General features: G+C 46.0%; 1 protein-coding gene across 1 annotated transcript; it reads right to left on the bottom strand.

Moving 5' to 3' along the window:
* Positions 1-2,003: 2,003 nt before the first annotated feature.
* PRPH2 (peripherin 2) lies at positions 2,004-12,622 on the bottom strand. Its single transcript, XM_009896584.2, has 3 exons — positions 11,885-12,622; positions 8,177-8,423; positions 2,004-2,432 (listed from the first exon to the last, which is right to left on the bottom strand). The coding sequence occupies exons 1-3, from the start codon at positions 12,463-12,465 to the stop codon at positions 2,196-2,198; spliced, it is 1,065 nt and encodes a 354-aa protein (XP_009894886.1). The 5' UTR covers positions 12,466-12,622; the 3' UTR covers positions 2,004-2,195.
* Between the last annotated feature and the right edge of the window lie 1,470 nt (positions 12,623-14,092).

Genomic DNA, 14,092 nt, shown 5'->3' with positions numbered 1-14,092 from the left:
GCCGGGAGGAGCGGCCAGTCGTAGCGATGTCTGACTGAGAAGGAAGCAGTTGGTCTGGTTTGTACAGTTCTGCCATGCAGAGTGTCCCTCAGCAAAGCAGTAGATGATAGGCTGTGGTGAGTAGCAGGTTGGCTTTTATGTTAGTGCCCTCGTTCTAGCCAGTCTCATTCACAAAAGATCAGAGTTGACTTTTTGATCCAGTATCGTAACTGAAGTTGAAACCAGCCTCGAAAAAGTGAAAGGATGCCACAAATACCTGTCACAACCATACCTTGTGTGCAGATGGCCTGGAGCAGCCTGGTTGTTGAGATGTACAGACATGTCCTTGTCTGTCCCACTGTGAACTGGTCTGTCCATCCTATTGGGAGTTTGAATAAAAGCTGCAGGAGCTGAGTGCTGCTGGGCCAAGTACATAAGTGATTAAGAGTGAAAATTAGTCGGCTATGCAATGACCAAGCAGTTGCACACATGGCTTTATTTGAAGATCAACCACCAGCCAGGTGGAAGGAACTCACTGAGAAAACTCTCTCAGGTATACTGCAGAGAACTGGAGGTTTTGCACAGCCAGAATAAAAATAAGTGTGCCTGGCTTGTAGCTGAGGTATTGAGATGTCTGCATCTGGAGGCTGGAGCTTGCTCTCAGGTTGTTTTTCCCCTTAGTTGAAACTATCTGGCAGTTGCAGATAAACTCAAGGTGATTCCTTGAGTCCTCTGTTCCTTTATTAGAGGCCACACACTACAGCAAACTCTTTCCATGTTTCATTCCAACTTTGTATGAGACCAGGGTCCTCCAGCTTCTTGGACTCCAGAAAAAAAAATTTTCACCATGGCAACAATTAGACACTGCAATAATCTCCTGGGGGACCAGAGGATTCCCTTACACTGCTCAGTTTTAAGAGTCAGCCTGACAGGGTGCTGAGCCATCGCTTTTAAATTATACTATTAACTAGCAAGGTTGGACCAGATGATCCTTGAGGTCTCTTCCAACCTTCCATTCTATGACAGTGTGTTTGGAGGGATGCAACACAGCCAAAATGTACCTTCCCTCTGACTTAAAAAAACACAGTGAGGGGTACCCTTAGCACTGGTAAAGAAAAACAAAACTTGTGAAATGTGTACACTGGCAGCTGATTGAAACTTACTTTCCCCCTGGCCTCTAAGCTTGAGGCTTGATGTACTTGCAGATGAAGGGTTATCCGTTTGCTAGCACCCTGGAAAACATTGAAAGTGTTAATTCTAGGTAGCCTTTTTGGTAGTTTGTTGTTTGGGTTTTGTCTTTTTCTTTCTTTTGGTTTTTTTTTGATAGCTGGGTTTGAGTACTCTGGAGCAAGCTCTGAGCTTACATGCCTTTAAAAACACCCAGAATACCCAGAACAAGCATGTGCTCACATCATCGATTCCACTTGCTACGAGAGGAATCTTCTAAGCTTCTGCTTGTTTGAATACAAGCTGAAGCATGAGTCTGCAACATGCTCCTTCAAGATATACTTGGCTGAAAACACCCTGGGAACCCAACCCCATCACTCTTACCTTAATGTTTTCATGATGCTTTGTGCTGTTTCACCAAATTACACTTTTTGCTTAGTTCATACATTCTCGGCATAACGCTTGCATTTTGTTCTATGTACACCTTAAGAATACAGCAGAAAGTACCATTGCTTAGCACAGGAACAAAAATCACATGTTAGGAGAGGTTTGTAAAAATACCTGTATGCTAAGTTATATACAGTCCTGGAAAGCCTCTTCCCTTGGACCTCTAGCACGTTACTCCCCAGAAAACCAACCTGTTTGTCTGTAAAAGGTGAAGTATATAAAGTGTGCTGGTGAACAACTTGAGGGGAAAAAAGAATAATCCAAATTCCACTTTTAATTTCAAAACATGGTGGGAAGGGTCACTGCGTGATGCTGGCAACTGCAGTTTGTTTTAAATTCACTGATCCTGAGGAAGGAGCAAGTGAATATTGCAAGCCCTAGTGGGGCATTTCCCCATGAAGATGTGAATGTGGTGTACTCGCATTGTGGGTAAGCGTGCTGGCCCGAGGTGCACTACATTGCGTACTCCCATACATGAAAAACCTGCACGTGTAGAAATGTGTATTCTGATGCTTGGTACATAGCTTTTGAAAGGTAGAGATTCTCAATTCTCAGGGTTTTTTTCATTCCTCTCTGATAAAAAGTCCACATCAATTAGAAGCTCAACTGACCGTTGCAACAGTTTGTGTCTTCCCACCTTCCTCTCCTTCGGCTCCTTCGGCGCCTGCTTCCACCTGATTGAACTTACCAATCTTTTTCAAATTCTCCAGTGCAGACTTGAAAGTGTCCTTCAGGCTGTTCTCCAGGACCCACCCTTCGCTTTCACATTCAGGGTCTTCAGGATTTGTAATGCTTTCTAGAGAGGTGTGCAGAAGACGCAAGCCAACCATCACGGACATCTGTATCGTGCAATGGAAAAGACACAGAGCATCAGGCGAATTTTATACCCTTGTCCACATCTTTCACTATCTGCTGCTATCAGCAGTCCAGACTGGTAGCTTGAGCAAAAAGCCAAAGGCTCCAAACAACTTATGGTCTGTGGGAATCCTCCACACAAGAGGAGATCCTGAACAGCCTTCCCCCTTGAGATGGCCAGGAGGGATGAGGGACAGCTGGTGGGGTGAAAATGTCCCTTTGCCAGGTAGAAAGGAGAAGGTGGAGGTCTGAATTGAGTGAGCACCATGGGAAGTGTGATGGTTGATAAGCAATAAGTGGGTGCCTCAACTTACAAAGGAAGTATGTGCTGGCTGCTGAAGAAACAGCAGCTTAATGTGGCCATGTGCACAGGGAGCCTTTCCATACATCCCTTCACACGGTTGGTGCCTCCTGGAAAATGTTAATGAAACCACTGCTCCTGTGCACGAGATACCCATAAGGCTCTTTATATGTGCAACACTATCCTCTCAATTTTAACTCTAAATATTTTTGCTTCACATTGACCTTAATATGTTAGCAAGTGCATTAATCCAATCAAGGAAATGCATTCGTGAATTGGCATCTGTGTGGAGCAGGGCGGCAGCAGGATTCGAGCCATCAACTTGACTGCTTCACATCCTGATTTGATACAGGTATGTGCAAACAAGGAAAAGAAGGAAGAAGGTGATCTGTGTCTGTCACTGGCTCCATCTAAAACAAATTTCTATTTATAACAAAGTACTTAGCAATCCCAGCAGCCCTGGCCCAGACTTCTTCCACTGCATTATGCTAGTGTAACACCCCTGATGCTGGCAACACCCCAAACCTGCCTCCAGAGGGACAGAATGTTTTTAGCCAGTCTCCTGCCTTCTGACACCCTTCAGAACAACCTGGCTTCCACCACTGTGGTGCTTTTGAAGAGAAGTGACAGATCTGTGAAGGAGAGAAAGAAAGGCAGTGCCCAGAGTAGTGAGGTGGTAGAACAGATGCTAAGGATGGGGCAGCAGTCAGGCCAGTTCAGTCTTTTGAGTGATAGTTAAAGCAATAATTGAGACCACTTATTGTTGTTCACAACCTCATAGGATTTGTTCTCTAAGGGAAGAATGATGCCTCTCTATCCAAATTGCCAAGGAAGTGATTACCTCTGGTCACCCTAAACCCTAATGGCTCAAGAGGCCTACATCCCAGTGTGATGCTTACCTGGTGACACAGCTGAGGCCACAGGGAGAGCTGCCCTGGACCTGAAATGTGCTGCTCTCTGTTGAAGCTTTTGAACTAGAGATGCAGAAAGCTTGCAAACTGTCATGTAGTATTACAGCATCAGGCACCTGGGCAGATTTAGATTTGGGATTTGGCCACATAGCCTGGCCAACAGCAAAAATCACGCGTCTCTTTGACTCATGGGACTGCTCAAGGATATGCTTTGTGGACCATTCATTACCCTATCTATCTTGGCCATCTTAGAAGACTAAAATTAGCATTTGGTTACTCTCAAAATTTTCAGATGTTCATGTTTCTTTGCCTTCACTCAAGACCAGAAAAGTAAAAAGCATTGCTCAAACAAACAAGCTTCATCAAATGCTTCCATCTCCAAAGACAATTTTTCATCCTGTTTAGCATAGGACTACGTGACTTGCAACACCTTGGTCCTCCTTTGAGTTTCTGCTGGCCCTGGATCTGGAAGAAGTCTCATTTTGTGGTGGATCTACCCAATATTATGATAACAAATCAGCTCAACCACTCTTCTACAAAAATCATAAGAAGTGACACATCACACTAGCCTTGGGATTTAAAGCCTTCAAAGTCTTCCTTTCAATCTGAGCTCCAGTTTTGCTGCTTTCAGTCACAAGACAAATATCCTTCATATTAGTGGCTGTTGCAAGTAAAGATTAATAGGTCTGGATGCAAAAGATGGCCTCAGTGTTGCTCTATACTTGGACCATCAGTTCATCTTCAGCAAGGAAGGAACACTCCCCCACACCAGCATAGTCTGGGTGTGACTGGCTGAAAGCAGCTTGGCAGTAAAGGGCTTTGGGGTCATAGTGGACACCAAGTTGAATGTGAGGCAGCAAAGTGCCCTTGTGTCAATGAAGGTGAATGGTATCCTGGGCTACGTTAGACAAAGTATTGACAGCAGGCTGGGGAAGGTGATCCTATCACTGTACTCGGCACTTGTGAGACCACAGCAGGAGTGCTGCGTCTGGTTCTGTGCCCCTCAGCACAGGAGGAATGTGGGATTACCGGAGGGAGTCCAAGAAAGGGCTACTGAGGCGAGGAGGAGATTGCAGCAGCTCTTCTGTGTGAAAAGGCTGAGAAAGCTGGGAGTGTTCAGCATGGAGAACAGATGGCTCAAGGGGGTTCTCATCAATACGTGCATATACCCAACGGGAGGAAGACGGAGCTAGGCTCTTTTAAGTGGTGTCCAGCAGCAGGCCAAGAGGCTGTGTGCACGAAGTGAAACACAGAAACTTCTGTTTGAATGTTAGCAGACGCTTCTTTACTGTGAGGGTGAGTGAGCACTGGGACAGGTTGCCCAGAGGAGTGTAGGAGTCTTCCTCCTTGGAGATACTCAAAAGCCATCTGGACATGATTCTGGACAGCCAGCTGCAGGTGCCCCTGCTTGAGCAGGGGGTTGTGGACAAGAGTCCCTTCCAGCATCAACCAGTGTGTGCCTAATTAAAATCCATCAGTGAAGGCCTGGGCCTGAGGGTCCCCAAAAGCTAGCCCAGTATTGCTGAGTGATGATTTCCCCTGGCCAATGGTCAAACAGCCATGCAAACTCCTGCCATTTTACATCAGCTTTAAAGTGGCAGGAACAACATATGTTTCTCAAGGGCTAGCTATCAGCAGACTGGGCTGGTGCATCTCCCTGCACCACAGCATGCTCAGCTCCTCATTCTGTGCCAGTAGATCCTTCTGGAGGGTCCCTGCTACCTGTAGGCTGCTTTCAGGATTATCAGGAGTTCACTCCTAGTATTCACTACATTAGAGTTTACTCTCCAGCACATGATGTGCAGTGCACCTTCAGATCGTGTCTCATCGCCTTCCTGGGTTCCCACCTCCTGGAGCTTGGTGCTGGGCTCCCTCTGTGGCACTATATCTAAGATGAATGTCAGCCCACTGCAGTCAGTGGCTGTAACTGATTGAGAGCCACATGTTTACACAGGTGAAGGACCTGGAGGACCTCAGGAACTAGCTACTGCCCTCCCTTCCTTTTGAAATGTTTCACTCAGAGCATCCTGGAACCCCCCATTTCCTCTTTGCTGCCTGAGGCAGGTCAAGAAGCCAGCCAAGCTTGCTCTACTTGACCTTCTGCAGCAAAGCCCATCTGTTTGCCAGGCTTTACCCTGAGGCGGCTTAGCTAGAGCAGGGAGTGATCTTTTTTTGTCGCTCTCATGACTGGTTATCAGTCATGGGAAGCCTACAGATTTGCTAGTAACAGCAGCATGTGGATAACAGCATATTTCCAGAGAAGATGACATGCCACTTTGGTTTTGTTTTTCCAACAGAAATTTTGACACTGAAATAGGTTTGGTCTTCCTTGCACCTAATACAGAAATGTTAAACCTATGTGGCCTTCCCCGAGGTTCCTACACCCACTGGGCACGTTGCATTTTTCCACAGCTCAAAGTAACAGCTGCAATTAGTGTTTCTCTTCATGCTCTGTCCCCACTTCCACACCTCAACACCACCCCCCCAGCTGGAATAGCCCTCTGCTCCCAGAAGGGTTTTGCTGGGGAGGTGCTGTGGCCATGCCACGTGGCCTCAGTTCACAGCAGCTCCATGTGCAAAGCAAATCAGGCTGCTCCTTTGCTTTTGAACGTTTCTTTAACTTTTCAGCAAGACAGTCAAAGGGAAAATGGGAAGCATGGAGCCAGAAGCCCGCTGGGTCACACACTAGTCAGACACACGTCTTGCCTTGGCTAGGAGTCGAGGCCTCTGCTGCATTTCTACTCAGTATAAAATAGTTTCCTACCCTGACTGCAATTTAGAGACAGTAGTTATATTTCAAAGGGGACAACATTAGTATTTGGTTCTTGCTTTGCTTCCTCCCTTCAAAGTCTGCCTTCAAAGCAGAGGGAGTTTGAGACCCAGATCCAGTAGAATACCAAGGAAGTCATAAATATTCAGGAGGGACAATTAATATAACCCAAGATTGTCGTAGTTCTTTAAAGCTTTGCCCTGAGTATCTAATTGCCTGGAGAGGGGGGAAAAAAAGCTTGCCTTGTATTTTGCAAAAGACAAGGAAGAAAAGAGAAGATTGTATTTCTCATTATGCCACAGGTTGAAAAAAAAACCCCTAACTATACTTTGAAGAGTTGGAAAATCAACTGTATTTTTATCACTGCTGTTAATGTTAGCGCACCACGGTCATTCCTCTCCTAGGAGTCAGCAGAGGTACGTTTACAGGCTCCTAGCCATGACTGCTCACAGCTGGCAGTAGTATTTCTGTGCATTTTTCTGCCCAGCTTTTAGATTTTCATCTGCAGTTGAACTTCCTCTCTCTTTCAGAACTTTCCCTTGAATCTAGGCTGAGGCAGGAGTTCCTCTTTCTGTCCTTAGCAGAATAAGAGCACTTCAAGGAGGTAGTTCATTTCCCTGCTGGGCAGTGAAGTTATTTTTACATAACACAACATAAAGTAACCTTATGATACTTTTTCCAGTTCACAGATCATTTGGGTAGGTGTGTATCTTCTAAAAAGCATCTTCACTCCCAGGAGGATGCAGGCCAGCAGTTTTACCAAAATATAATGAATATTTTTTAAATCTCCATTTATCTAATTTTTTTTAAAAGCTGGCTGAATCATTTAAAATAGGCAATGCCATTTTCAGCAGCCCTTTCAAGGGTTAGAAAGGATCTGCTGCACTCCATGTCTCGCAGCGAGCTGCACTCTCCCTCTTTGCTATCTAGTCCTGCCCTACCTCCATATCCAGCACCTCACACGCCAGCCCTCATGCCACTGCCAGCCCAAGCTCCCTTCATATTAGTATTGATTAAACACCCCAGCTAGAAAGCTGGCCTTCTCCCAGAACAGAAGGACATGTTTTCCTCATATCAAATGAACAGTATTTTAGCAGCAAAGCTGCACTTTGGGTTATGGTGCCCACAGGCATCTTGTCTGGGCTGTATTAGCACCTGTTTGTTTGGGGAGGCAGAATAAAATAAAGTCAGTTCATCTGCTTCACCTAACCCCCTTCTTATTTCCAAAAATATTGGTGGAGCTGGTGAAGGACCTTAAATCAAATGCTGCCTGTGGCTTTAGGTCTTATTTTCATCAGCACATAAACCCCTTAATGGCACTTTCTGTCCCACAAATTACTGCCATCTTATCCTGAAATGCTGCTTTGTTAACTAATGGTGGGGCTAGTAAAATTCATACATCTGCACAGATGAGTCTTCACATGCTCTTCCCTGCCCAGGACTTTGTGTTTGGCAGAAAATTGGTCCCTTTTTCCCCTCTTGCTGTGAGATAGTTGAGGCTCTGACCCCCTGGCTCTGAAGGGAGGGGACTGTAATCTAACCCAAACCTCATGCTTCCCAGCTGTGTCTCCAGCCTGAGACCTTTCATGCCTCACACAGATGTTCACCATTAGATGTTCTCCCAGCCAAAGAACAGTGGCAAACAAGTTATTTTAAATAGGTATGACCTTTAACTCAAAATCCCCTGCTGAAAAACACTGCCCCCCTGGGGCTGGCACTGCAGCAGAGCTGAGGGAGGAGGGTTACCTCAAAAAGCCAGACGAGGAGGACAACAGCACCCATGGAGCTCATCATGCTGCTGTAGTATTGCAGGAGGGCTTCCCGGCAGCCACGGCGCCAGAGGTTCAGCTCCTCCGTTTGGTAGTCGTAGCTGTAGTGAGCTGAGTTGTTGGTGACCTGGTACTGGATACAGGGTCTTGGGGAGCTGGGGTTGCAGCAGCTGAAAGGGACGCCATCCACCAAATACCTTCCATCCACATTGCTTTTGATGCGACTATGGGCAAGGGCAGAAGGAAGCATGAACACAGACACACACATATAAAGACACACTGGAGCAAACTGGCATGAGAGAGGAAAGCAAAGACAGTGCAAATTTTCCACTGCCTCCCAGCCATGTAATTTCTCTGCATCTCCTGTCCATATAGCAGTGTTTGTCCTGGGTATTTCTCCTTCTTGCAATCCTTTTCTATGTCAAGGCTACCTTGAATCTATAATTAGCTCTTCATGATGAAACGTGCCCTCTTGGGTCACTACTTCAAAGACATTAATTTTTAAACGAGTTGCAGGGAGAAAGTTCAGGAGGGGCAGTCAGAAGAGGGTGATCACAGCACAGTAAGGGTGGAAGAGAGAAGCTGGAGGTGACCTGAGCTTGGAAAAGGACCCACAACAGTGTTAGGATGCACCACATCCAGCTCGGCCATCGATCCAGTAAATCTAATAGCTTCTCTTTGATGATAATAGCTCCAGGAAAGGGATATGCATTTATTCTTGGCTTGGGAAGGTAGCCAACACTTAAAACACCAAACATGCTTCAGCAACAGGATGCTGAAATATTTCTGAGTCCTTGCAGTAGTTCATCAGCTGTTGCTTGTTTGAGACTGTGGTGGCTCTACATAAATAGCCCTTTATTCTGTTGCCTTAGGAGGTGTTTAGATGCGACACTCTTAGAAGTATGCCTGCAAAATATATGTATCTGGCACTGCAAAAAAACCAAAAGCAAGCCCAAGCTATAATAAGAGGACTGCAACTCTACAAAAAATGCCATTTTGCTTAGAAAATGACAGTATGCTCACCAGTGATCTAGAAAAGGGGGGAAAATTCTGAGCTGCTTGCAGCTTTCTGTGTGGATAATTAAAAGCTGTGTCATAGAGTGATGATTGCAACAGCCTGGTGAGCCAGAATTTCACTTTATGCTCTGACCTAAATATATCTAAACACCAATTGCAGCTGAGGTTTCATCTCTAAATGTGCAGTGTGCTCAGAGTTGGGTCTAATTTCCATCAATGTGTGCCACTATCTGCAGAGAGGTTAGAGCATGCCTTTGCTCTACAAATAATGTAAAAGCCACATTGCTGGGGATGGGCCCTCACCTTCCCCAGAACTAGGAAGAACCTTGCTACTGACTTCAAAGGGCCCAGAATCTCCCACTAGGAATGTGAGCAGAGATTGTGAACCACTGCTAGTTCAAACCTTTAATTTACTCATTAACATCCATTTGTGGATTTTCAATGCCCTACTTCCTGCCTCAGTCATACAAAGAAATTGCCCTGAGTCTCAGCTACAAACAAGATAACGTTTATTAAGGACAATATAACCTTGTTTTGCCTCTGTGCTTTGCCCTTCCTCTGCTGCTGGATTAAGTTACAGCTCTCAAATCTCCATATAATACTGGCAAGGTGAACTTGTTCTGTTTTCAAGTAGTTATTTACACCCATGGACATAACTTCCCCGATGTGAACGCTCCCTTGTTAAATAGTGAATGTATCTGTCAGAACCCTGCAGTGCAATACATAGAATACATAGAATAAACCAGGTTGGAAGAGACCTTCAAGATCATCGCGTCCAACCCATCAACCAATCCAACACCACCTAAACAACTAATCCATGGCACCAAGCACCCCATCAAGTCTCCTCCTGAACACCTCCAGTGATGGTGACTCCACCACCTCCCCAGGCAGCCCATTCCAATGGGCAATCACTCTCTCTGTATAGAACTTTTTCCTAACATCCAGCCTGAACCTCCCCTGGCGCAGCCTGAGACTGTGTCCTCTTGTTCTGGTACTGGCCGCCTGGGAGAAGAGACCAACATCCGCCTGTCTACAACCTCCCTTCAGGTAGTTGTAGAGAGTAGGTGAGTCTGTAACAGGTTTCACTACAAAGTTCTAGTTCAGAGCTGCAAAAACCACCAGACCACCCAACCAGTCTAAACAATATGCAGAGAGACATGCAGGTGAAATACCATTACCACAGCCAGGCAGGGTCACAGCAGATTACTTCGGGCGTTTTTAATGAAGGCAGGATGGTTAAAACTCAGATTGCTTCCAGTTTACAAGACCCTCTGTGCAACCAGCGAGTATGAGCGCTGATGAATCAAGTTTCTAAAGCACTCTGACTAGTGACCTCCTCACCCATGATTGCAACATATTGTGGGCATTTAGGTCCAGTGCTCGGTTTTCAGTTCGTTTGTTCTCGTGTTTATTCTTGCGCTTACTGCACCTAACCTGATTTTGAGATTACTGCCTCTTTAGGCACTGACATCAGAGGTATTAAGGTGTTTCTGGTCAGCAGTCTGTTCTGATTTGTATGGAAGAAATTTGTGCTGTTTTCAGAGGAGGTTTTAAAAGAAAATGTGGCACAAGTATATGCATTGAAATCAAAGTTGGTGAGGGGCTTGGAACACAGCCCTGTGAGGAGAGGCTGAGGGAGCTGGGGTTGTTTAGCCTGGAGAAGAGGAGACTCAGGGGTGACCTTATTGCTCTCTACAACTACCTGAAGGGAGGTTGTAGACAGGCAGAGGTTGGTCTCATCTCCCAGGCAACCAGCACCAGAACAAGAGGACACAGTCTCAGGCTGCACCAGGGGAGGTTTAGGCTGGAGGTTAGGAGGAAGTTCTACATAGAGAGAGTGATTGCCCATTGGAATGTGCTGCCCAGGGAGGTGGTAGAGTCACCATCACTGGAGGTGTTCAGGAGCAGACGTGACAGGGTGCTTGGTGCCATGGTTTAGTTGATTAGGTTGGATGATAGGTTGGACTTGATGATCTTGAAGGTCTCTTCCAACCTGGTCTATTCTATTCTATTCTATTCTATTCTATTCTATTCTATTATTTGTTGATACTGAGCTTGGTTTTAGACAGAGGCGAATTGGCAATGCATTTGGTTATAAGGGATTCTGTGGGAAGATCGGAAGACCAAGGGATGTTGACAATACTGCCACAGCAGGGAAGTAATCCATTGAATGAAAATAAAAATAGTAATAAAAAATCGACCCTCCCAAGTTAGTGGCAAAGCATTACTGCTTCCATTGAAACTGGTATCACCTGTACACACACAGGGGATTCTTTTTTTAGGAGCTTAATACTTTGCATTGAAATCTGCTTTAGGAAGATTTCCTTGATCTTCACTATTCCTATCCACCATCCCTTCACTGTTTCAAGGTTTCTTAAATCTTCACTATTCAAGTGAAGTTCTGATACTGTCCTGTTGGTTTGGGTAGTAGGAGTGTGTGTGGCTTGTATTTTGATACTTCGTGGTTTTATGTTCTGGATAATGTCAGAGGAATTTGTCAGGGGAGGAAGCAAACTCCCTGATCATTTGGGATGCTTATTGAGCGAGAGTAGAGAGAACACCCAGTTTATAAGAACCCCTCTCCAGTTAGTGTTTGCTGGGACATTCTTTAGTATAATGCTGATAAGATAATGATACTACACTAGAGGAGCCCCACTAAGTCACTTACTCTTTCACTTCTTTGGAGCTGAAGTCCAGATATCTGTTGCTGATCCACTGAATTTCAAACCAATCTTTGAAGCCGCTGTTCCCACAGCATTTGAACTCAATCTGAAGCATGTCAATGGTCTTCTTCATGAAGCACCTTCCAGGGGTGTCTGTGTCCCGGTAGAACTTCATACCGTTCTTGAGCCCCTGTGCCAGCGTGCTCTCCAGGGAGCCCCGCATGAGGAAGCAAATCAGAGCGACAAAGAAAAGGAGTATGTTAAAGAAGAAACACAATGCCAGGTAAGGTTTCAGCAAAGGCTTCCACTTGGCAAACTTAGCGGGATCCAGAGAATCGTAGCAAATTTTGCCAGCAAACCCGTTGAAGGCGCAGGATAATATACCCATCAGTATCAAAGAATTGGGCACAAAGTGGCTTTCAGAATTGTCCATCACTTCGCTTCGCTTGCGGAGCTCAATCTTGAGGAACAGCCCCATGCTAAACACGAGGATCCCAGCAAACACCGAAAACCAGTTCATGAGCCATAGTCCCTGCGCTAGCTTTACCCGCTTCTTCTGATTGAATTTGACTTTCAGCAGTGCCATCTTCGTAACGGGAGACGCTGGAAGATTTCACAGCCCGAAGCCCTCTTCTTGTTGCAAGCAACTTGAGCAAGAACCATTCAGGCACTGGAAGAGACCCCAAGCAGCACGGCGGGAAGCGAGCCACTGCACGGTCCTCTCATCTTGAGCTCCCCCCAGTTAGGATGCCAGCAAGTAAAATGTTCAAAGATCCCAATCAAGAATTTCACATCAGTGAGAATAATGGGAAATTTGCACCTACAACTATTTCTGGTGGTTCCTTCCAAGCAAAGGAGAAACAGTCTCAAGGTTTCAAATTGTTTGATCTCGATCTGCAAGACGTCATTCTAATACCTTTAATCAGTTGATCCAATTAGGAGAAATGTCTGTCAACAGATGAGTGGAAATAATCCCTCATTTTACTATTGAGTAGATTTGTACTTCCTTATGATAGGCTGCTGGGCAGAGTGTGAAAACCCAGAGACAGAAAAAGATCTTTGCTGACAGAAGAATACGGATCCTTTGAAGGAAAAGGGAAGGTCTGACATTAAAAAAGGCTACTTGAATACATGAATATACTTCCCCTACACGATCCTGATTTATTCATATTTACAGCCAAAACCACCTTTCAAGTCCTTATCCTTCTGGGCTGACCCAACATGACATCTGTGGCTTATACATTCTGGAAGCAGATAAGCATGTAGTTTACGGTGACCTAAAAAAAGCTAAGCTTGGCATTTTGTATTTACTTCCAGGCCTTGTACCATCTCTGGGCCTTGGCAGGAGGGAAGGAGAAAGGAAAAGTTCGGAGAAACTCAACAAATAAACTCCTGGCTGAGATCTGGAGATGCTTTTATAAAACGGGAGCTGACGTGATCAGCTTACTGCATAATCATGGGGCCTTGGAACGGGGCAGGGCTGCCCAAGGAGAACCAGGAGCTTACACCACGGAGGAATTTGACCCAGCAGCTGGGGAGGGACCCTCAGGCCGTGTTCACTAACCAGGGTAAGGGAGGCACCCCTGAGGGACCTGCAGCCCAGCTCCGCTTTCACACTGTAGTGGGCAGAAAGGGAGGGATGCCACTTCCTCCTTCAGTGGTGGCCTTGCTGCCTACAGCACATGCTGTTGCAGGCAAGCACGGATGCTGTGCTCTTGCTCTTTCCAGCGCTTTAGAAGTTCTACGTGTTTGAAACACCACCTCCTGCTCCCCCTTCACCCTGCAGAGGTTCAAAGCTATTGGGGAAGTTCCTGCATTGGCTCACCACCCACTGCAGTCACAATTAGCCTCAGGCAACCTCAAGCAATGTAAAATGAACCTGTAGGCGTGTGAGGGCGTGGGTGCTAATGCTGCAGGTGAGGAAGGAGCAGCCCCAGGAGAGGGATGGAGAGGCTATGCCCTGGCCCAAGCCTGCCTGACCTGCTGGTGTTGCTGCCTCTGGAGTGCCCTGGGGGCATCCTCTAGTGGCTGCCAGCAGCATGGCCAGACAGACCGGCACGGAACGCAAAGGCATCAGCCCAGGAGGAAAGCGTGTGCAAAAATTATACTCATAATTGATTTAGTTTTAATGCACTGAAATCTCTGGTTTTGGCAGTCAGCTGCTGCAAGGCACCACGGGTGCTGCTCATGTACTGTTTGAGATCCTGGAATAG

The sequence above is a fragment of the Dryobates pubescens genome, chromosome 2, assembly GCF_014839835.1.
Source record: "Dryobates pubescens isolate bDryPub1 chromosome 2, bDryPub1.pri, whole genome shotgun sequence".
NCBI lineage: Eukaryota > Metazoa > Chordata > Aves > Piciformes > Picidae > Dryobates > Dryobates pubescens.
This window is presented reverse-complemented; position numbering and strand designations above follow the sequence as displayed.